We start from the raw sequence: 26129 nt of genomic DNA, 5'->3' as shown, positions 1-26129 counted from the left end.
ACTATGACTCTGTTGTGTGTCGTGTCTGTGCGTGTCTCGTCTCTATGTGTGTGTGTGTCATCTCTGTTGGTGTGTTGTCTACAAAACCAGTTTGGTTGAAATCGTGGAGTTTTCGTACTGCTCACTCTTTTGCAATGTATAGAAACCAGCGGGGAATCCCCGCTCGTTTGGACAGGTGCCAAGGATAGGCATGCAAATAGCATGTAGTTTAAAAACGTGTTTAATCACGTTTCTTGAATGATTCAAAATGAACTTTGAAAAATCAAGAAAATGTAACTGTGACAAGGTAAAACACAAGCAAACACTACTGAAATATTCCAACTCTTGCATTTCAACGAAAGAAATTCAAAATGAACTTTGAAAAATCAAGAAAATGTAACTGTGACAAGGTAAACCACAACCAAACACTACTGAAATATTCCAACTCTTGCATTTCAACGAAAGAAATTCAAAATGAACTTTGAAAAATCAAGAAAATGTAACTGTGACAAGGTAAACCACAACCAAACACTACTGAAATATTCCAACTCTTGCACTTCAACGAAAGAAATTCGAAATGAACTTTAAAAAATAAAGAAAATGTACCTTTGACGAGGTATATCACCATCATACACAACTTAAATATTCCAACTTCTGATTTTAAAGGAAAGAAAATCAAAATGAAAATTGACAGATAAATAACAATTCCGTCAGTCACGTAAGTACGTAATCCAACTCTCCTGAAATAGTCCAACTCTTGCATTTCAATGAAAGAAATTCAAAATGAACTTTGAAAAATCAAGAAAATGTAACTGTGACAAGGTAAACCAAAACTAAACACTAATGAAATATTACTCCTATTGCATTTCATCTAAATAAATACATAATGTACTTATTATATGAATGTTCATGCAAATGTGACCTGGTATTAAATAACAAATCAATACTGAATTATTACAACTCTTGCATTTCAATGAAAGAAATTCAAAATGAACTTTGAAAAATCAAGAAAATGTAACTGTGACAAGGTAAACCACAACCAAACACTACTGAAATATTCCAACTCTTGCATTTCAATGAAAGAAATTCAAAATGAACTTTGAAAAATCAAGAAAATGTAACTGTGACAAGGTAAACCACAACCAAACACTACTGAAATATTCCAACTCTTGCATTTCAACGAAATAAATTCAAAAGGAACATTGAAAAATCAAGAAAATGTAAATGTGACAAGGTAAACCACAACCATACACTACTGAAATATTCCAACTCTTGCATTTCAACGAAAGAAATTCAAAATGAACTTTGAAAAATCAAGAAAATGTAACTGTGACAAGGTAAACCACAACCAAACACTACTGAAATATTCCAACTCTTGCATTTCAATGAAATCAATTCAAAATTAACTTTAAAAAATAAAGAAAATGTATTTTTGACATGGTAAACCACAACAAAACACTACTGAAATATTCCAACTCTTGCATTTCAATTTAAGAAATTCAAAATTAAATTTGAAAAATCGTTAGAATATAACTGTGACATGGTAAATCACGACCAAACACTACTGAAATATTCCAACTCTTGCATTTCAACGAAAAAAATTCAAAATGAACTTTGAAAAATCAAGAAAATGTAATTGTGACAAGGTAAACCACAACCAAACACTACTGAAATATTCCAACTCTTGCATTTCAACGAAAGAAATTCAAAATGAACTTTGAAAAATCAAGAAAATGTAACTGTGACAAGGTAAACCACAACCAAACACTACTGAAATATTCCAACTCTTGCATTTCAACGAAAGAAATTCAAAATGAACTTTGAAAAATCAAGAAAATGTAACTGTGACAAGGTAAACCACAACCAAACACTACTGAAATATTCCAACTCTTGCATTTCAACGAAAGAAATTCAAAATGAACTTTGAAAAATCAAGAAAATGTAACTGTGACAAGGTAAACCACAACCAAACACTACTGAAATATTCCAACTGATGCATTTCAACGAAAGAAATTCAAATGAACTTTGAAAAATCAAAAAATTTAACTTTGACGAGGTAAATCATAACCAAACACTACTGAAATATTCCAACTCTTGCATTTCAACGAAAGAAATTCAAAATTAACGGTATATAAAGGAATGCTTATCATGCATTTCTATAAAAAAAAAAAAAAAACCTTACCTTGTAACTTATAACCAAGATGCATTCTAATGTAATAATTCCAATATTTTTTCGTTGAAACATATGACTTGGAATATTTTTGTAGTGTTGAAGTTTCATTTTCCTAACTTATCCCCTATCCAAGATAGCCAAAAGTAGCTTAAGTAGAATTTTATCAAATACTGGAGCTATGCACCTGATGGAAACAAGGTTAAAAAAAAAAATTATCAATTATTCCCCCTTTGTTAGCCTACTGTTTCTAAATGTAAGAAATAGTGCTATTACAACTAAATTCTGAAGTGTGTCAATGCAACTGAAACTTTTATATTCCTGAATTTATACTTTCTCACAATTATAGTTGTCACCCAGACAATACCCCTCTATTTTCTATATTCTACCCCTCTTTTTCAGAAATGAATTTTACCCCCACCCCTATTAATACCAATTCAGGGTATATATCAATCAGTTCCTCATTGAATCTATTCAATGCTGAAAATGTTTATGTCAGCGTCAAGTATGACTACTATGAACAATTTCACCCTCAACAACCCCTCTATGAGAATATACACTTTCAAATATTTTCAGATGAAGACTATTTCATTGACTTGTCGTCAACATTTATTTATTTAAATGTCTGTGTGAAGATAAAGTCAGATTTTGCAACTACAACTGCCATTGATGGTCTCTCCTATAAAAAATGTATTCTTCACAACCTATTCAAACAAATTAATGTATTTATTAATGGGACATTGGTGAGCACTAGCAATAAATTATCGAACTATGCTAGCTACATACAATTTATGATGATGACGCCAAAGGCGTACAATGAGATGAGAGGACAATCGCTGGGCTATGAATATCGAATAGGTGTTGATACTGACGGTGAGTTTACTACTGCAGTGACCCAGGAGTATCATCTAGCTGGAAAATTAAATCATGAGATATTCAATATATCCCAATGGCTACCCCTCAATGTCAAGATTGACATAAAGTTACAGATGGCCCCATCGAATTTCATTTTGAGAAAAACACTTCCTGCAGCACCCGATGCAAATGTTATTACCACATCGGCAATTCTCCACGTTGGAAAACAACAAGTTATGAGCTCTGTTGCATTGGTAGTGGAAAATCTTAGAGCCAATGGTAGCAAAATTAAACTACTTGTCCCCCATACAAACACTAATCAATGTCACAGTGCCACCGGTTCTCGTAGCTATAGCTATTCATCATTTATCAATGGAAAAATCCCATCAAAATTGGCTTTGGCCTTTGTGAAGATTGGCAGTGCCGTTAGATCCTGGACTGAATCCCCCCTTTATTTTAATTTTTTCATTATATCTAGCCTAGTGCGCAAAGTAAATTGTATTCCACTGTACACTCTATCATTTGACAAACAATACAATCTAAATCTGTATTAGTTGACCATGCAATCCCTTTATCATGACTATCAACTATTTGACAATTGAATAATTGACTCAATGTTTTCAAAAAATCATGGGGTATTTGTTTTGGATTTGTCAGGCACGCAAGATATGACCATAGTACGAACAGGGAATGTACATTTAGAGTGTACATTTGCCAATGCTCTGACTGAGAGTATCACGCTAATATCACTGAGTCAATTTGAAACCTATTGGGAAATCACGCCCGACGGCAGTGTTCTACTAGACCTAGCACCATGAACACAAACCAAATAATTAACGTATTTAGTAAGGATCCAAACATGCCCCAGTACAAGTCCTATTGCATACCTTCGGACTTCATTGAAAAAATTCTAAGTTTTAACAATACCCTAATCATTGTTAATAGCAGTCCATTGACTTTGAAGACTGGCCAGAGGCTACAACTCTTTTAAATAACGAAGAATATTGAATTTTTTGACGCTCCTGGCCTCTCATATAAATTCTACACACGACGTATTAGCAAATTCATAGAAAGCAGAGGGCAAACTATTATTCAAAATCAACGAAGTGTACAGGATTTAACGACTAAGACATGTGGCTTTCATGCACTACTCTTTTTCATGTTCAGATGTCGTGGCTACACCTACAAGCAGTTTCTCGACATCTACGTTGAAGTACCTCGATTTAACGACTTTCTAGAGGAGAATATACTTAAAAGTGTATTTAATATTGATTTTAGTGCCCTGAGAATAAAATGTTCTAAAGATGTATGTGAAATTGTTTATTAATAAAAAAAAAAAATTTATATACATGATAAAACGACTTTTCTACTCTTTAGATTTCATCCACTACTAGGTATTTGTCGACAACAACTAGTGCAGGTAGATTATCTGAATTCACAGTGTACTGATCCTGATGTAGTGCAATGTCAGGGTCACATTTTCTACAGTAGAGTGTGACTTCACTCTTGTCGTATCTCTTTGTATAGTCAATGATACTATTTTCATTCATTCTATAGAATTCACATGTTTCAATTTGCCTATTTGAAGCAATTTCACAAACAGTGTCCTCAAGTGTCGAATCACATTCCGTCACAGCCAAATAAAAATCAGTGGGATTATAATCATAACACCCAGTGTCTTCACAACGATGACGTGGAAACCATATTCTTTTGTTGTTCCAACAGTTGAATCGTTGACCCGGTTCCTCCTCCCAGAACAATCTAAAACCACGACGATACCAATCTCGTACCTGTAAACTAAAATCACGGTTAGGATTCTTTCCAATCATACCGGGATATGTACTCTCCCACTGATTACATTTATCATAATGACAATTGGAGCATAGGCGACCTCTAAGATGAGAGTCACACACCTCTTCAAGACAGGAAGTACAACATTTAATTTGCACAGCATATCCTCTATGCAATTTACACGGGTTGCATAATCTACACTTTTCATCATACTCCTCAATCATTGTGCAATTCTCACAGGATGACCAGCTGCCCAGTGAGTATATACATAACGGACATGTATGGAACATTTTGTCATGTGTTGACACTCTCACTACCACAATGAAACTGAGCTAGCAACAAAAAAAAATTGTCTGGGATAGAGAGAGAGAGAGGAGTAAATCATCCCTGAGCACTATCTTTCTTATGAAAAAAGTCCTAAATTTCTAAACTAATGTGTAAAAGCATATCAACAATATAATTTTGTCGTGTCGTGATCAATATATCAATAAATTGTGTAAATGCATTTGGAACACGATGTAGAAGCTTTATACAAAAGTCTAATGATGGAGAATCAGTTTTCATTATATCGACAAACATTCATCGATAAAATATCTTCCTTTGAATAGACAACTCTAGAAAATCATCGTATATAATTAAACGTTTTTCCATAATAAATAGATTCCTCATGATTCGATCTTTCTCGAATCCATCCTTTTTTTTTTTTTTTTTTTATTCCTAAATCTCTAACGATAAAATTCAGACTAAACATAATTTATCTTTCTACTCTAAAAAATATACGCTATTCTACTATATAAAAAGAAAAAATACCACTGATTTAGAAACAGTTTTATTGAACATAATTACAATGATAATAATCACTGAAACATTTTGTTCTCATCATTATATTTCGATAGAATTTCTAACGCTGACCGAAGTTTATTTATATAGAGAATATTTTCTTTTCCAGCAAAACAAAGCTGCTCCTCCTGCATGAATTTGCTTAATGATATCACGTATCTAGCATACATAGTGTCCCATCCAAGACATAGTCTACAGCCAGCAGTTATTTCCACAGCTACATTAGGTACTCGTATATCGTTGCTTCTGCTGCTGTCGGTTTCATAATTAATCTCCAATAATGTAAATGCTCCACTAATTTTTTTTTATCCACTAATATCCCTGCAAATAAAAACTATTCTCTTTTAATTCAATTCTCTTACTAATATGAATTGTAAAGAAAACTATTCCTTTTATTCAAATCCTAATCACCAATCAAGTTATACTCGTTCCTCTTGGCAAAGGTGTAATGACCTGTAGAATAGAACTACCAGAAAAACCTGTTTGGTACGGGGGCCTTGTAGAAATAGTACCTTGGACTATACTCCAATATTCTATACAGACATTAATCACCACAGGAGAAGGTAGGGAGGGGAAGGGTCCTCTTAATGAAATTGGTCCCAAATCCCTCAAAAGCATAGATAGTAAAATAAAAATTATTTTTTTCGTGTTTTGATTATTTTGTATTTATTGTTTAGTGTGGTGGTATTAGTGGTGTCGGTTGCCAAGTGTTCTTTTTGTTTTAAAGATTTTGTGTTTTCTACCTCACCCACGGACAAGCTTCGCTTTTTAGGGGAAGTAGCAATAATTTTTTGTTTCTATGTTTTTTTTCAATAAATTCTTCTCTCTCTCTCTCTCTCTCTCTCTCTCTCTCTCTCTCTCTCTCTCTCTCTCTCTCTCTCTCTCTCTCTCTCTCATCGAAAACAAAGGAGATTCTTATTACTCGATCAAAGGTGCCACGCGAACACCCCAGTTTCATTTTCAAAAATGAAACAGTAAAGAGAGTCGACGAGCTTCGTCTACTGTGGATTCATTTCTCCACCGATCTCTCTTGGAATAACCACCTTCATCGGGGGAGAGCCTCCTGCACAAAAAAAGCTCGGAGTCATTCTTCGCTGTAAAAACCTTCTTTCATCCAGCTTCTAAAAGAATGAAAAAGGGTACAAATCTCTGATTATTGACGGAAAAAAAGCTAATCAGCTTTTTCTCGAAAATACATTTAAAGTCAATTACAAAGTATTTTCTTTCCAAACAGAAGCTTTAAAAATCAGATAATGAGCGCGAGAATTCACAAATAATATTCAACTATAGCTTTTTTTATGGAGACAGTGGCACTCCTACAGTAGGAGAAATAAGTGAGAAAACGTCTCCTCAGGGAGATACAAAAATAAACCTGAAGTCTCAAATCTTCCAATATTCTATACAGACATTAATCACCACAGGAGAAGGTAGGGAGGGGGGGGGGTCCGCTTAATGACATTGGTCCCAAATCCCACAAAAGCATAGATATTAAAATAAAAATTATTTTTTTCGTTTTTTGTTTCTTCCCCCCCCCCCCCCCGGCATTTCGAACTAGGTTAGTATGCAAAATTGCACCCTTTTGAAAAAATAGGTTCTTTTTCTTATGTTTAATCTAATTCTGACAGTTGGCTTTTTCTTTTGCTTGCGAATATTATTATTATTATTATTCATTTATTGCCCGTCAAAAAAAGGTACAAAAGGTACAGTAGACGGAGTAATCACTAAAAAAACAAAAAGAAAAAAAAGAAGAAAAAGAAGGACACAAACACACATTGAAAATTCAAATACATGACAAAAAAAAAACTCTTAATTACATTAATACGAACAATGATGCTAACGAAAGGATGATAAAAAATTCTTTTAAAACGGGAGAGAGATTTGTTAATACTAATATTATTCATTTAATACCCGTAAAAAAAATGGTACATATACGGAATAACCACTAAAATGACAAAAGAAAATAGAGAGAGAAAAAAAATCATTACATGCATTACATTAATATAAAAAAAACTATTGTGAACAAATTGGTGACCCTGGATGATTAAACTTACTTTGAAAACGGGATAGAGATTTATTAATGCTAATATTAGGGTCAGTTAGCTTATACAAATGAATAATTTTACGGTTTCTTGTCCAAGGGGGCAAATGTAGAAGATATTTAGCAAATCTGAAGAAGATTGATCGTAGGTGCTTTTTATCTGTAACTGTAAAGAAGCTTTTTACGATTACAGCGTAAGAAATGCTAATTTTACGCTCAACGTGAGAAATCAGCAAACGACGTGTGTGGCCTATAGATGTGCCAATTGGAAGGCCCAGGTATGTAATATGGTCTGAGGGTTTAACAAGAGAACCGTCCATATTTATAAGAGAAGTAGAGGGATTTCGCCAATCTAAAAGGATTACTTCGGATTTCTCAGGATTAAAAGACAGACCGATTTTTGAATATTCATCTTTGAGGATTTTGAAATTCTGCTCATTGTGCTGGATCGTACGGCTGAGATTCAAGATGTCATCAGCATAACAAATAAGAGACATATAAATTTTCCCAAGAATGCATGAAGGAAGACACTTTGCCTGCGCATTCAGGACACTATTATTGAACAGGGTTGGGGAAGTGATAGCTCCCTGTCTAGTCCCTTTCTTAACCAGGATGGGGTACTGAAGATTCACAAGCATATTCGAGGGAATTGAAGAGTTTGGCCTCACATGAGAATTAATGCAATTATATAGGGATTGATCAAGAGCCGACTGCAGGGGAAAACGGGATGGAAGTTATAAACGCACTCTTAGATTCCTATATAAATCCCTGAGAACACGGACAACTGATGGGTTTACGCCTCGCCTTGCCATATGAAGAAGCATGGATGAATTAACTAAGGGATCGAACGCACGTTTAACGGCATGTCAGGCGATGATCATACTTTCTCCCGTAGATTCATTGTTAGTGAGGGCATTAAAATCTGCTGTAAAAGCACGATAACAGCCAAGCTTAGCATGAAAACCAAAGTGAAATGGGGGAACGTAACATTTCTGTCTTAACTCATCAAGAAAAAGAAGATCAAAAAGTTTGCATGTCGTAGTAGAGACGGTGATGGGACGGAAATGGAACATTGCAGCTCAGATTTCCCTTTTTGGAAATCGGAGTCAGATCACCAATGCAGAACGAGGATGGACCAATACCTGTAACAAATATCATTTGCATGAGAAGGCTCAGGTGACGCACCAATAGATAACTTCCATTAATGATGTGTAGAGTGCTCACCTTATCTATCCCACAAGACGCTTTCTTTTTAAGTTGGGATATGGCTTTTATGACAGCGTCACAAGTAACAACAAAATCAAGGTCAGGAGATTCATCAATGAATTTGCAGAGCTGGTCAAAAAATCGTGACTCTAAAACAGGATCAGGCTCAGAAAATTCATTTGAAAAATGGGATATCCACTCGGACAAAGGAATGTCATTCGGGTCTGGCAAATTGGAGGAGATAGTACGAGGGAATAGCTTCCACAATAGATCAGGTGAATTTCTGACCTTCTCGGAATAAAGTGTCTGCATTTTAGACCGATGATGGGCAAGTTCCTTAGCAAAACATTTTTTTGACACTTTTCTCAGTTCATTGACTATTCCTTGACGGGGGCAGAGGCAACCTCTCCATAATTTGTACCAAAATTTAGCACGGTCACAAGCTTCAGATAGCACTAAATTTCCTGACCACCCGGGAACTTGGGTACCAACACGTATTTTTTTAAGAGGAACTTCCCTTTTTTCAGCACACAAAAGAGCATGGCAGATTTCTGAGGAGGATATATCAAGAGTTAATCTAACCTCATTAATGTCTTTATTAGAAGACTTTTGCAGAAGATGAAATGGAACCCAGATCTTGTTTAGGATACTATCTGAACTTTCAATGAACTGGGATATGTCAATTTTATTCCAATCGCGAGAAGTATACCACTTGTGCCGGTGAACCGTACAAGCCTGAAACACTGGAATCTGAGAAGCTTCTCGTTTAAAATTAGAAGCAATAGGAAGGTGGTCTGAAACTTGAAATTTGGAAACTACCTCAACACAAGGTATATCAAGGTTATGTGATAACATGGTCAAGGTTAGATGTGCAAGAGGAAGAATGAATGTAAGTAAACTGAGCAGATTTTTGTTGAACTTTAAAATCATCACCAAATATTCCTAATAGTAAAGAAGCACGGGTAGAAGCTGAAGACAACTTGCAATTTTAATCACAATTAAAATCACCTACGATCAAACACGGGATTTTCAGTTTAAGGACATCGCGAAGACAAGAGCTAAGTTTACTAACTGCTAATGCGAAATCTCTCTCCGAATCTTCATCTTTGTAATCTGTGGGTAAATACACATTTATTAGTGCCACTCACCGACTCGCACAGCTAGAAAACTATCACTAGAAAAGAACACACTAGGATTAATAGTCGATGCTACATAAATAGCAATACCACCAGAAGCTCTGCTTTTAGAACCACTACATTTAGCTCGAACTGAAAAAGTTATGAAGGTGCCTCTAATGTGAATTACACCAAGGCAGGAAATGTTGTCAGGAAAGCTGGTCAGGAAGTGTTACTGCAAACACAGATTATCATGATTATTAAGTATATTTTCAAGAATAGGTCTCTTTTTTATAAGACCACCATTAATGTTCCAAGAGAGATAACGAATATTCATTTCTCTACTTAGCTGCCCGTTTATCGGTTTGAGCGTTGCCAGGGCATTTGATACTCTAACAAGTGTGATTAGACTCTTTACATGTAATGCAAAACATGTTCCAAACACATAGATTATCCCTGGCGGAAGAGTGCTCCGTGGAACCACAGCGATAGCACAGTTCTGGGTTCTTTTAGCAGCAAAATGTCCTTGTTGATGACATCTGAAACACCGTCTAGGTATGAATATGAAATTATGGACAGGTAACATCTCATAACCCACCTTCACAGAATTTTTCAGAAAGGAATCGAGATCACTCCGTTGTTCAAAATAAATCTTGTAGACACGTGACTTGCCACACTGCAAAGCTTTGACACACTTTGGAATAATTTTCTCTAGATCTTTTTCATTCATTTCTGTCGGTACGCCTTTTATTACACCGATGAAGGCGGGAGATTTAACAGAGGCTAACAGGCCAGGTTGGAACTTTTTCATCTGGTCAGCAATTGAGGAGGCAGCGGGTTTACTTTTTACGACAATTTTCCATTCTGATGAAGAACGTTTCACCTCTGAAATATCATTTGCAGCTTCAGGACATATTTTATCAATAAAATCTTTCCTTAATAGTGGAGATGAAAGATTGGACGGGCAATTTTTTAACACAACAGCATAGGTAGGAGGATTGGATTGGTCCTTGGTGCAAGACGACGGAACGGAAGAGGGCCAGGCAGAAGTTGCCTGTACTGCTAGATACAGGCAACTTCTGACAGGCAACATCATATAGATGGCGTTGGTTGTTTTTCTGCCATATGCTGATTCTCCCTTGTTAGTTGCACACAATATCTGGTTCAAGTCCTTATAAGCCCTATTACAAGCCCTATTAAGCTAATTTTAAACTACAATATCCCATAAGAATATATTTCTACAGACGACTTTGCAACGTATATTGTATTTCTGAATACTGGAGGGATTAACAACAGGAAATCTTGCCAAATGCAAGACAGAGAAGAAACCAAATGCAACACCAATTGTGGTTATAGAATTGGCTTCGTCAATTCACTCCAGCACTGAGAGGAAATACTTCTTAAAGTAATCCGAGCATCCACGTATTACATATTTCTTGAGAGAAACATGCTAAACCATGTCCAGATATTTGGACATCTAAATCATTGGCGGTTTTAGGCCTAGGCAGGGAGGGGAGGGCAGCTGCCCCAAAGTTTTTCCGACATCTGACATTAAATTCCTTTCATTTTTTTTATTTTTACTCCTATGGTACACCTTGCCCCCCCCCCGGATTATGAGGCCTAAAACCGCTACTTGTCTAAATGTAATTTTTTTTTAGCACTATCGAACCCCCATTCTTAAAAAAATTACATCAAGTCGGGTTTCTCTACACCAGCGATAGCACCGTAAAGTATTCCCATATCATACCTATTATGAAAAAAAACCTATTATGAAAAAAAAATAAAAATTAAGACTTTCAACCCCATCACCTTAATTTCTTATTTAAAGGGGGAGGGGGTATGACAAAATTGCCGAAAATATACAAATTATCAAGAAATTATAGCATAAATCTAGTAATTTCAGGTGCACATATCAGAGTCCCCCTCCTCTAATTATGTGCCTCTTGTTCTTACAGCAGGAACAGGCGCTTTTCCACCTAACCTGGCATCAGTAATCCAGATGTTACACGGGAATCTGTATAACCTTAAGCTCCCCAGACTCACGGCGACTGAGCTTGCAGTCACACCACTGACTTCAACCCCCAAGCTAAAGAACTTGCTAAAGCAAGACTCGAGCCCTGATCCCGAAAGACACAGGATTACAAATTTAGCATGCCATCCACGCGGCAAGAGTGGCTAAGTACGGGCCTACATAGGAGCGGAGGATTGTACAAGGGTGAAATATGTTAGATCAGTTTTCTTTTCAGGGATATGAATAATAGTAAGGTTAGTCAAACCCTGTATACATTTTAAAGCTAGCTAATGCCAGGCAGTACCAATAGTTATTACCGTAGATCAGTTGTTTTCAAACTGAAACATCAAAGAGCATGAATAACTTATAATAGTGGAATCTGGCACTAGTCTCGGGAAAAAAACATCAAAGCCATCTAGCATTTGGTGACGCTTGGCATTGCTTCAGGCTTTGCAATCGTTTCTCTGTCGGTTTTGCAATCGGTTTTCAAGATCAGACACTTATTATTACACTAATTTCACCAACTACACAAATTACTTATGTATTATACAGTATAATACTTATGTATTATACTGCCAACACTCAAGTTTATGCTGTGTAAAACTCGAGAATAAACCGGTTTTATCTGTCTGTATTAATGAACAATTAGCTTACGCTCAGGGGAAAAACAAGTGGCGGGTGACAGAATACATTGAAATGATTAACCTAATTTTTCATTAAGATTAACCTAACGTCACATGCCAAGTATCACCAAACGCTAGATGGTGTTGAGGATCTTTTTGTCGATATTAGCGCCAGTTTCCATTCTTGTAAGTTACCCATACTCTCTGAGAAACATGTTAAAACTAAGTTGAGACGACTTTTACCGGTCCCAATGCCTTATGACAGGAATGATGACAGTAATAATGTATTTGTATTTCCACTTTTTTTTTATTTTGTAAAATATAATCTTCTTGTTCTGGAATAAGGTATTGTACTGCACAAACGGATGAAATACCGGCCAAAGTGTTTATCAGTGTTAGCAGCTAACCAGTTCTTGCACAACAAATGAAAAAAGGGACATTTTATTCAAAAAGAAAAATACGCAATTTAGCCTCATCGTATATTCATAATTTTTCTTTCCCATTCATTCATTTTAATAATTGTAATATTTGGTCTCCCTAAAATTCGAATACACAAAAGGTATAATTTTCCTAATTTCTTTTTCCACTTATGGGTGGTTCAATAGATAACCTGCAAATATTATTTATCTCCTGGATACATTTTTGTTCTAGCGGTTTTTAACATTTTTTCGTATTTCCAATTTTTATCTATCCTTTTTAATCATCACTTTTTTGTATTTTTCCTTTTTTCCTGGAGAGATTTTTGTTTTAGCGGTTTTTAGCATTTTTTCGTATTTCTTTTCTTTATTTATCCGGTTTTATTTATCACTATTTCGTATTTATCCTTTTTTTCTATGCAGCCGATCCCAATTTATTTCGAGAAAGTAAAAAGGGTCTGACCTCTGCAGTTCTTACGGAAAGAATGACCTTAGCCGGGACTGCTAAATACGACATTACCTTCTGGAAAGTTGTGCATAATTCTTGCCTGATACCAAAAAGGATTCTTGCTTGTCTATGCCCCAGAATCAGGGACGTACGCAGGGGGCCTCCATGCCCCCCCCCCAAAAAAAATCTTGTGATTTATTTTTATTTTCCCATAATTTTTTGATACTTCTCACAGAATGAGGGATTGGAAGGATTTGGCCCCCTCCCCGAAACAGATTTCTGCGTACATGCCTGCCCAGAATTCCTAGTGTGATAGCCGAAGTGGAGTTTTATTGTCAATAACCGAGGGGATGATCCAAAATTGTTTCATCAAGCTTTCGTTTGTTCGAGCCGTGCTTCTGCTTTCGGACTGAAAGCTCCATTTAAGCAGGCAAGACACATCAAGCTAACTTCAGACTTTGTCATTTCAAAAACTATACATTACGAAATAGCCCAGGACTAAACAAACATGCCATTTGACCGAGATGTAGTCCTGAGTATTACACAAAGCTTTAAATAAGATAATCAATGAACAGCATTCTCTCTTTCTTCTCTTTCGTACGTTTTTCTCTTTTTTGATTGGCTTTGATTCACCTCGTTTTTCCTCTTTGTCGTTTTCTCTTTTTTCTCTATCATATGTTTTTCACTTTTTTCAGATTTGATTAACCTCGTTTTTATTATTTGTTATTTTTCTTTTTTTTTATCCATCATACATTTTTCTCTTTTTTCATTGGCCTTGATTCACCTCATTTTTCTTCTTTGTTTTTTTATCTTTCATAATTTTTTTCTTTTTTTGTATTCGATTTGATTCACCTCAGTTTTCTTCTTTGTCTTCTTTCTCTTTTTTCCTTAGCATTGATTTACATCGTTTTTCTTCTTTGTCGTGTTTTTCTTTTATCCGCTTTTCTCTTTTTTCATTGGCAATTCATCTTTGATTCACGACTTTATTACTTCACAAAATATACATTACGAAATAACCTAGGACTAAACAAACATGCCATTTGGCCAAGATCTAGTCATGAGTATTACAAAGCTTTAAATTAGAAAACCAATGAGCAACATTCATAAAAAAAAACATAGTATCAGCCACAACCTTATAAAAAAAAAAAGAAGAAAACACACACACAAATACAAACAATACAAAAAATTATGCGTGAATACAAACTAAACTACTTAAGACTCCCCTGGCAGAAGAACCTTCTTCATTTCAAATTTAAAGGATGGAAATGAAATACACTTTTTTATTTCTTCTCGTATTTTACTCTAAGTCTGAACTCACATCGAAGTTAGAATACAATGTAAGATAGCGTAAGATCCAAGAAGATTCCCTGGCCCAATCACCAAAAAAATTTCTTAGAATAATAAATAGAAAAAAATGAAGTTTCCAAAACAAAGAAATTCAATGCTTCCTTTTGTTTCTTTCTTAGCAGTGATATTAGAAAATCAGCCTCCAGCAAGAAAATCAACTTCTGAACAAGAGACACAAAGCTTCTTTTTAATACTGATTAATGCTCCGTGAAGAGCTGATAGGTGTATGGTGTATGTGTATAATCCTGAAGTTCATTGTTTTATGAATGACCCGAAGAGTTATTTATTTTGTTGTATATAAATATGCTAGTTTCAATTCTATTATTTTAGCATTTCTGCTGAAGACGGTCTCTGTATCTGTGATCGAAATATCTGGACTTTTGTACTTGTTATTCACTGTCTAAATAGATGGATTTATCCCCATTTGAAAGTTTATTTGTTCCTCATCGAACGGCAGTGTGGTCAAAGAAAACAACAACTAATTAAAGGTGTTACGTCGAAAATACGTCGTATATATGGGGAAATGAGACCAACCCAGTAAATAACTACAAAGTCAACATTTGGTTTGCAATTAGAAGACACGGAAGGCTTTGCCACTTTCATTTGTTTTACATTTCGGCAAGATTAAAGAAGGAAATTTACATCAAGAATTTGAATGAACTTTGTCAATGAACGTTCTCTGAAAATAATCTAGTTAATAACCCGGAAGTTCATTATTTTGTGAATGACCCAAAAAGTTATTTATTTTGTTGTATATAAATATGCTAGTTTCAATTTTATAATTTGAGTATTTCTACTGAAGACGGTCGCTGTATATGTGACCGAAATATCTGGACTTTTGTACCTGTTTTTTTCACTGTCCAAATAAATGGATTTACCCCCATTTGAAAGTTTATTTGTTGGAAAAGTAATTAAGACCAGTGAAACAGAGCGGATGGATTTTCAGCCACACTGAGCCACATATGAGCCACACTTAAAATTATGAACATATGAGCCACACTTAATATGAGCCACACTTAAAATATTCATTGTCTGAATTAGTAGGCAAAGAAGCTAATTTCGGTTACGACCGGAATGCTTATTTTCTAAATTGGCTATAATATAAAACAGAACAGGTTTAGACAGACATTTCCTCAACCATATCCAGTAATTAACTTTCCAAATTAACATTACGAGGACTGTTCTGGTTATTGATAAGGTTGTGGTTATTGACAGCTAGACACACTATTACGCAATCTAGAGAAAATTAAAGAATTTTTTAAGCTTTGATTGATTTTCGTGAAATGGTAATGGTAATTTGCCACATCATAAATATTATACAGTATGGAGAATTCCGATCTTCTTCATTTTTTGGGACAAATCAGTCTCACTGGGAGACTCTCACGCATTTCTTCATGACTCTGCCTTCGCGCGTGCACAGTGACAAAATCCCAAGTATAAGATTACCCCCCAGTGAAAAATCACGAAATTTTAGTGATTTTTTTTTTGATTTTTAGTAATTTTCTTCAATAATTTAGTCACATATGTGCTGATTTAGTGATTTTTTAAATTTAGGCAATATAAAAAAGCACTAGAAATAGTGATTAATCACTAGGAGTGGTAACCCTGGCCAAGCAGCAACTGAAACAATTACGATTTACGACAAGGGAAACTTCCCTTTGCACGCGCTGTGATGTGGGTGAAAATTATCGTTTCAAACAGTTCGTGGTAACGAACTGTAAGTAAGGAGCGACCAGCTCAATAGTTACCGAAGCTCTAAAACACGGAATTTTGAAACCAGTAGATACATCAGAAGAATCAGATTTTTATGCTGATTTCAAATATATAAATTTCATCAAGTTTAGTCATACCCATCAAAAGTTACGCGCCTGAGAAAATTTGCCTGATTTTCGAAAAAACGCGGAAAAACCTCCGAAAAGTCATAGAATTCTAATGAAAATCCCACCGTCACACCATCAGATTCAGCGCATCAGAGAACCCTACTATAGAGGTTTCAAGCTCCTATCTGCAAAAATGTGGAATATTGTATTTTTTGCCAGAAGAAAATCACGGATGCGTGTTATTTTAGTTTGTTTATTGTTTTGTTTGTTTTTTATTTTCCCAGGGGTGATCGTATCGATCCAGTAGTCCTAGAATATCGTGAAAGGGCTCATTCGAATGGAAATTAAAAGTTCTAGTGCCCTTTTTAAGTAACCAGCGTTGAGAAGGGGCTGTCCCCTCCTCAACGCCTCGCTCTTTACGTTAAAGTCTGACTCTGTCTCGCAACTTTATTTTTTAAAACAATAAAAAACTTTAGCGTAAAGAGCAAGGCGTTGAGAAGGGGACAGCCCCTTTCATATACAGAATAATTTCTGTTCGTTTTTTATGTCGTTTTAATTTCGCTCCTTACTTTCAGTTTAAAAAAATTGTTTTTTTACTTAATCTCCGTCAGGGTCAACGTCTCAGTTTATGGAACATATGGCTCAAGTTCTGGAGCTAGCAGTGTAAAAAAAATGAGCTTATTCTCATGGGAGATTTTAATATTAACCTCAGTATTCTGCTAACGGCCGAAGCAGCAGATTTGCTAAATAATATAGCAGGTTCAGGCCTATACCCTGCTGTTACAATTCTGACACGGGTTACTGAGAGTACGCATTCACTTATCGACAACATATTCAGCTCCCTGCTCCCAGAGTCGGCGGCATTCCTCGTCAGCGACACATCAGACCACTTTCCCATTCAAGCAACACTCGCCCTTCCAGAACCAGCTAAGATAAGGTCACGAATCAACCCCATGTTACCGATTATATGTTTAACAGAGGAAAACTTGAAGAATTTAAAACAGGAACTAGAGCAATTAAACTGGAATAACGTAATGAAGATTCAAGATGTAGGCTAAACGATGCATTTGAGTCATTTCACTCGACGTTCTTGGATGTATGCAGTAGACGTTGCGTGAGAAACCCGAGAACTAATAAACGACAAAAAGACCAGCCAATTAGCCCCTAGATGACGGATGGTCTTCTGGCCTGTGTGAATAAGAAAAACCACCTTTGGGGAGAGCATAGACGCTTTCCGAGCTTAGCGCGGATAGAGGAGTATGAGCAATACAGGAAAGTCCTTCGGAATGTGTTACGAAGAGCAAAGCGTGGCTACCTGCACCCAAAGCTGACGGAAAGTGGGAAGGCTGGTCGTAAACTCTGGCAGATTATCAACTCAGTACTACGGTCAACCACTAAGTCCTCAAAATTACCAGCGACATTGGTCGTGAATGATGAAGAAATTACCAAACCTACACAGGTTGCCGCATCGCTGAGTACATTTTTCGCAAATATCGGCCAGACCACAGCAAATGCCGTAGGGACACCAGCTAAATCATACAAAGAATACCTTAGCCCAAAGGGCATGAAATCAATGGCAGTGAGTCCTGTAACACCAGGTGAGCTCGAATTACTCGTAAAAAATTTGAAGGGCTCTTCTGCTCCCGGTTTCGACCTGGTCCACACAAAGGCACTGAAAGCAGTAGTGACGACCATTGCTGAGCCTCTAACTTACCTTGTAAATCTTTCATTAGATAAAGGGGTCTTTCCTGAAATGTTAAAAAAGGCAAGGATAATACCTCTTCACAAAGGTGGATGTCATACAGACACAGCAAATTATAGACCAATCTCAATCTTATCAGTTTTCTCGAAAGTCTTTGAAACGCCAATGAAAAACCAGCTTTACCAATATTTAGCAGCCGCCAATTCGGGTTTAGGGCTGGCCATTCAACCGAAGACGCCCTTACTTCACTAAGTTTATTCGTAAACAGAATCCTAGATTCAGGTGCTTTACCTGCAGCTGTGCTTCTAGATATAAAGAAAGCGTTTGATAGCATGCACCACGAAATAATACTAGGAAAGCTGGATCATATTGGAGTTCGTGGCCGAGTCCTAGATTGGTTTAAGTCTTACCTGGAAAATCGTCGAATTGACACAGGAAATGACCATACAAATGATGTCGTAGTTAACTGCGGGGTGCCACAGGGCTCTAAATTGGGACCGGTATTGTTTCTTGTTGACGTAAATGATCTTCAGCAAGTACCCCCTCCTGCAAGTCGTAGCCCTTATTTTTAGAAACCATGTCACCCACAAACGGCACCGGGGTCTATAGTAGAAGCCGAGGACGAACTAACGGCATTTCCGGATGATTCACTTACGGCAAGCTCAGAAAGGAACATCAAGTCTCTCAAAACGAAGCTACAAGACATTCTTGAAGAAACGTACCGGTGGATGGACGCAAATCGTCTAGTCATCAACATTGACAAATCGAATATTTTATTTTTTTCACGTATAGGTTCGCTGGCTCCTGATGTGATTGGCATTGAAACCTCTCGTGGACTTATCAAGAGACCAGAAAAAGGACAAGTTCGATACCTAGGGGTTTTAATCGATGAAAACCTCTCACTCAGACACCACATTGCATGTGTCGAGAATAAGCTTTCAAGGAGCCTTGGAATCTTGAGAAAACTCAGTCACCAATTCCCTAAAAAAATACTGATCCTGATTTACAATGCAGTTATCAAGCCTCACATTCAATATTTGTTGTACAGTTTGGCAATCTAATTTCAAGACACATTTACAGAGACTAAACTCGCTTCACAACAAAGCACTTCAAATTATAGGCCCAGCACCGAACAGACTATCAATGGCATCACTTTACAGACTATCTTGCACCGTTTTTTGTTTTAAATATTTTTGAGGAAAACTCCCATCACCATTTAAAGGTTTATTCACACTAGAATCACAAATCTATAGTTTAAATACACGATCTTCATTAGACACTTACATACCCCCGACACCGGCAGCTAGGTCAGAATTTTCTCCTAGAATTTCGTGTGCTAGGGAGTGGAATGCACTTCCGCAAGAGTTGAAATCATATAGGTCTCTCGGCTCCTTTAAAAAGATGTAAAAAATACCTAAAAGATTAAAATTTTATTTACTAGATTTATTTTATTATTATTATGTTTACAATTTTTTGATATTATTAGTATTTATTATATTTTAGTTTGATACTTCAAGGGGTTTGAGCAGAGGAGAAGTTGTGTTAAATTTATTGATTTTTGATGGTGGTTCGGGGTGGAAATTAGAGAGGACAGGAGACCACGCTGTATTTAGAGTGTGCCCTTATTACGGACCCAAACGTGCATCAATGCACAAGGAATTGAGTTAAGTGTATTTTTATATATTTTTTAAAATTAAAACCCATATTGAACTTGAAACTGAACCAAATTTTCGATACTGTATAATATTTATGCGGTGGTACTTTGCCAATTCCTCTGCAATTGGATCCTCCTTTTCCTCTTCCTCTGCAGCTGGATCCTCTGCAAATTCCTCTAGTGCTGGATCTGCAATTCTTCTCTCCTATACTCAGCAAACAACAATTTTTTCAAGCCTACAGTAGCAGCCAACAAAAGCAATTCAAAAAGCGATATACGATAGGATTTCTTGTTTAAACCGTCCTCAGTCAGCAGCAAGGTCGTATCCAGTGAGGTTAGGGGGTTTGACCCTTCCCCTCTAAATGTTTTTCCGACTCGTAAAAACGTAACAAAATGCATATAAACAAATCTTGAAGCGTTTTTTAATATTTTTTGTCTATCCCCCTCCCCAAAAAAAGAAACAAAAAACAAAACAATTATGGACAGATACTAGATAGTATAGAAAAAGTATTGCAATAAGCGACCAAGTAACAAGTAGGGCGATAATAGGTTTAAATAGCTGGTTTTCTCAGAATCACCTTATGGTCCCTTTCAGAGGCGGCAGAGAGGAGAACTTCCCCCTTGCTTTTCAGCCACCCTGTGGTAGACTGGAAAATACATTTCTTTCTTTTTTTTTCTTTTTTTTTGTATTTTCATTAAAAAACATCTTTCTCGGTATTTTCACTGGAAAAAAAAATTGCGCAAACGCGTAGTTTAGTAGATTCTCGGCAACTTCATATCTATTCCTAAAAAAGATATCTCACTGGTTCAAGAACTTTGCAAGTGCTATGATTGGGTTAAAAATTATGTGAAAAATTCCGATTGGTTCAAATTAGCGCTAGCTAAATCTCGGTATTAGTAAAAATCTAATGATAAATATCCCGAAAGTCAAAAGACCAACCGTGAGAGCAAATTTTAAGTTCCCTATTACCATTTAGGGAAACAAGCGAGTATAAAGGTCAGGCCAGACAGCAGAACAATCCTTACTTTTGCCCAATGTCTAAGGATATTGGAGAGAACCTTTTTTATTTTGTAGGGCAATGTAAAAAATTGGTAGATTTAAGGAAGACGTTTTTGGGGAAAGTTTCATTGATGAAAAATAATTGGACATTATCAACGTGAAAGGGGAATTTCTAAGGGTAGGGAAATTCTTGAGACTAGGAATGAGCCATATATCTCAAATTTCAGGAGTGGTTTTAGGTCTTATAATCTGGGGGGAGGGCAAGGTAATAGGAGTGTAAAAATATGAAATGAAAGGAATTTAATGTCAGATGTCGGCAGCTGCCCCCCTGCTCAGGCCATCACTAGAACCATCACGTGTTTGATGTGGTGACCGGCATCAACCCCCCTCCCCCACCACGGGTTGGTCTCCAATCACTTACGACTTATAGAAAAGGACTAGAACTCTCAATTTCTGATCTAATGAGCAAACTCCAAAGTTTCTGCGACCATGAGGTGGAGGTATTATCCGGGAGGATTTCCCGGGGGTAAACGCTAAGAACCACTTAATGTTAAGTGTCATCACTTATAGCTTGTTTTTTGTTCGTTTTTTCACGGCCCTTTTTGGCTTTTGTACAAATAAGTTATTATTATTATTATTGGCCTACGATAGATACTTAAAAATCGGCTTCAGTATCATTTTCTGCAGCAAAAAAAGGTTTTGCCAGAAGGGACAAGAAACGGTAAACCTTTTCCGGAATCCAATTTAGAAGCCATTTTAATTTGAGGTTTTTTTTTGTATTCAGTAATATCAATCAATAAAATAGAGTTACTGACCTTTGGAAATTTCAAAGCTTGCTGTATAGCAATTCCTCCTTCTGGCTTCTTGTTCACTTTAAAGACTTCAATTTCGCAGTCTGTTGCTCGGTAGATGACAATAGCTTTAGAATCTGGACTCCATGACAACTTGGAGCCATGATCAAATTCAACTGCTCCTCTATTGGGTTGATGATTCTTTTCAGGCAATTCCTTCACTTTCCAAAACAAAATTGATCTATCTACAATGAAATTTTTTTTAACACAGATTGCATAGCAACAAACTTTTATAGGAACTACGAATTAACTTACTAATTACAAACTAATTCTTTTGTAGAAGTAAGGTTATCAAACAGTTCGTGGCAACGAACTCCAAGTGAGGAGCGACATGGCTCAATAGTAACCGAAACTCTAAAAAAGGAATTTCGACATCAATAAATACATCAAAAGAATGGGCTTGTTATGCTGATTCCAAATGTATAAGATTCATTAAACCAAGTGTTACCCATAAAAGGCTACGAGCCTGAGACAATTTGCCTGATTTTTGAAAAAGAGTGGAAACACCCCCTGTTACAAGAACCTTAATGAAAATCACATCATCAGATTCAGCGTATCAGATAACCATACTGTAGAGATCGCAAGCTCCTATCTGTAAAAATGTAGGATTTTGTATTTTTTTGCAAGAAGATCACGGATGAGTGTTTATTTTTTTTTTCTGTTTTTTTTTTTTCAGGGGTGATCATATCGAACCAATAGTTAAAGAACACCGGGAGAGGACTCATTTGAACGGATATTAAAAGTTCAAGTGTCCTTTTCAAAAGATCACAGGGTAACTAGCCCCCCTCCCACGCCCTCTTTTTCCCCAAAATCGTCCGCTCAAAATTTTGAGACAGCTGTTTTGTTCAGCATTGTTGAAAAGTCCCAAAACTATCACTTCGGAGATAAAATGACCCCCCAAGCCCCTGGGTATAGGTCTTTAAGCTATAAAATTTGCCTATTGTTTACGTATACTTTCAAAGAATTTTTCGTGGGAAGGGAAATTTGCAGGGGTGAGCTTTCCAGGGAACATTTTAAACTGGGGGATTTGAAAAAATTTCTATGAGAAATTCTTTTTATTTGTCTTACTTTCTCTTTGCCTACTCAATTTTGGGTGTGGAGATGTTCCGGGAGAATTGTTCAGGGGAAATTTTCAGCGTGTTTGGATTTCCGGGAAATAATCTCCATGGCAAGGGGGATTTTCGGAGTGATCGGGAAAAGAACACTTAGTCGTTTATCAAATGATAAAAGACTTAGTCTTTATCAAATGAAAGTAAGCTAAGGAGAATTTTTCGGGCTGAATCTTCTGCAAGAAATTTTACCGAGGGGGTGGGGGATTATCAGCAAGGATGGAATTGTCCGGAAGAGATTTTACGGGGGGAGGGGGAATGTATTTTGCGTGGGAAGAACTTTCCATTAAGGAGTTTCCCATGAAGGGAGGGAATTTTTCATGGAGAGTGAGCCATATTTACCGGCATCACTTGAAAAACGATCAGAAATTGAATTAAAAAAAAACAAAAAAAAAACAAAAGCTTATTCAGCTGAAACTAAGGAGCAACATTAAAACTCAAGACGAGAAGAAATTATTCCGTATATGAAGGGATTGCCACTCTCCTCAATACCTTGCTCTTTACACTATGTTTGATTGTTCTTCCCAATTTTTTAGAGTAGGACTCCTGAAACAGAACAGCCGTTTAAATAGAACAGAAAGCTTTTTAAAAGTGCAAAAAACTTTGTGAAGAGTACGATATTGAGGAGGAGGGGGGGCAATCTTTTCATTTAGGGAATAATTTCTGCTCGTTTTGAGTTTTGGTGTTGCTCCTTACTTTCAGTTGAAAATACTAGCTTTTTTATTTATTCAATAATAAATCCTACAGTTAAAATTTTTCTGTATTAAACTGTATATATTTTTTTATTTATAAAACTACTAATGTTTATGCTTTTTGAGCTTTAAGCTCTCTATTCTCCTGTGCGGGTATCTTTGCTCTTTTCATTAATTAATTAAAAAAACTTTTCCTACTAAATAAGTTTTTCAAAGAAAAGTAAAGAACTCCTTTAAACCAAAAATGAGCAAAAATAAAATCAAATAATCTACCAAGCGTGAAACTACCTCAAATCAGCAATTCAGCATCGAAAAATAAATGAAACCCAAAACGAACAGAAATTACAATAAATAACGGAGTCAAACTCAAAACGAGCAGAAATTAACATAAGTTGGGCACAAAACCCCTATGCCTTCCCAAGGCCAGAACAAAATTTGCACTTTACTGAAAAAATATAAATGTTTTTACTTTTATAAATTTAATAAATCAAATGCTATTAAAATTTTGATTACTAAATATCAGTATGTGTATATTAAACTGACAATGCAAATTCATTTGTATTTTTTCAGTAAAGTGCAAATTTTGTTCTGGCCTTGGGAAGGCATACGGGTTTTGCGCCCAACTTATGTTAATTTCTGGTCGTTTATGCTCGTTAATTTCCTTTTCGAAGTTCCCACGACAACTCCTTCAATATAAACTGACCTGGACTAAACCACAACAACAAAATAATGCATTTTAGTCAATACTGTCGTTGTTATAAAAATGCTAAACCTTTCAATCACTTTAGACAATTAAAAAGGGCACTATTCCTGTTAATGTTTAATTGACATAGCTCATCTTAACGCATAAGTGTGCTCCACCAGGAAGTTATACGCCGCCGGTGCACAAACTACAACCCTTACCCTAAGGTCTGTTGCCATCCTCTAAGACCGAATTTCCAGAACTTTCAACTAAGTTAATCAAAATGGCTATCTCAAAATTTTGATTGGATGTATTTGGGGAAATGGTGGGCGTGAGAGGGGCGGTAGTTCTCCAATCACTTTGAACTATCAAAAATGGCCCTATTCCTTTCAATTGCCAATCAAATGAGCCCTTTTGAAGTTTCTAGTAGTATGTATATAATGATTACAACGGGGGTGTCTCCCCATATAGCTATAACGATTACAAGCAGGGTGTCCCACCATATAGCTACAATACTTACAACAAGATAGTCCCGTCAATACAAGCAGACAGTGTAATGACCGGAATTCAACCACCGTGAAAATTCGTGCTGATCTGTGTTCAAAGTTCGTGATGTTTCCTTTGTTTGAAATTGTGAAATTCTTTTTATAATTTAATTTGTTAGGCGTGGTTGACTTATGTTTAACCTTGAACTAATTTACATAAATTAATTTGATATTAATTAATTTACATAATTATATTAATTTACATAATTACATTTTTTTTTTTTACTTTTTTTTAACTTTTTTCTAATTTTTTTTAACTTTTTTATTAACCTTTTTGTTAACTTTTTTTAACTTTTTTTTATCTTTTTTTTAACTTTTTTTTTACTTTTTTTTAACTTTTTTTTAACTTTTTTTAACTTTTTTTTAACTTTTTTTTAACTTCTTTCTACCTTTTTTTTGACTTTTTTTAACTTTTTTTTACATCTCTTAGAATGTCATGAAACACTTAAAACATAAGAAATTCTTATTTAATATTTTCCAACTTCAAATGGGAATGATATAGATGTATGTATCGCAACATTTACTATTAGAAATGTAACACCTGATTGGCTCGTATATTTTGCATGATATTTCTAAAGTCAATTAAGATAAAGAAATGTCGGAGTGTAGGTTTGACATCACCAGGCACGTGCGAGGGAAATTTTTTGTTGGTGGGGGGCTTAAAAAGGCAAAAATAGGTGAACTACATGAGTTTATAAGACGGCTCGTGAAAATCCCAAAGTTTTTTCTGATTTTTTGGACAATTGCCTTAACCTGAGAGTAGTTTGTTAGAATTACAAGTTGAAGTACCCATCCTTTTCAGCCACAACTTTACTTTACACCTTTTTGAATGCCCCAACACCAAGCAATACTTTTCAAAGGCATTTCAGAACAAGTTCTTTTCTTAGTGACCATCCTAAACTCATTCTACAAATTGAAGTACCCATCCTTTTAACCCACAACTTTACTTTACAGCTTTTGAATGCACCAACACCAAGCAATACTTTTCAAAAGGCATTTCAAAACAAGTTCTTTTCTTAATGTCCATCCTAAACCCATTTTACAAGTTGAAGTACCAATCTTTTACACCCACAACTTTACTTTACAGCTTTTTGATTGCTCCAGCACCAAGCAATACTTTTCAAAAGGCATTTCAGAACAAGTTCTTTTCTTAATTTCCCTCCTAAACCCATTTTACAAGTTGAACTACCCATCCTTTTTACCCACAACTTTACTTTACAGCTTTTGAATGCTCC

The 26129-nt window shown here is 35.9% G+C and overlaps 1 protein-coding gene across 1 annotated transcript in view; it reads right to left on the bottom strand.

The window, feature by feature from the left end:
* The window catches only part of LOC148945810 (transducin beta-like protein 2), a 208088-nt gene that overhangs the window by 101643 nt on the left and 80316 nt on the right, over positions 1 to 26129 (bottom strand). Inside the window, exon 3 of the mRNA XM_089098105.1 lies at positions 21831 to 22051. Coding sequence (XP_088954231.1) covers positions 21831 to 22051 — 221 coding nt within the window. The remainder of the gene's footprint in view (positions 1 to 21830; positions 22052 to 26129) is intronic.

The sequence above is a fragment of the Artemia sp. Qi Xiang Cuo genome, chromosome 12 (genome assembly GCF_049724085.1).
Source record: "Artemia sp. Qi Xiang Cuo chromosome 12, ASM4972408v1, whole genome shotgun sequence".
Lineage (NCBI taxonomy): Eukaryota > Metazoa > Arthropoda > Branchiopoda > Anostraca > Artemiidae > Artemia > Artemia sp. Qi Xiang Cuo.
Note: the sequence above shows the minus strand (reverse complement) of the source record. Positions and strands in the feature narration are given on the sequence as shown.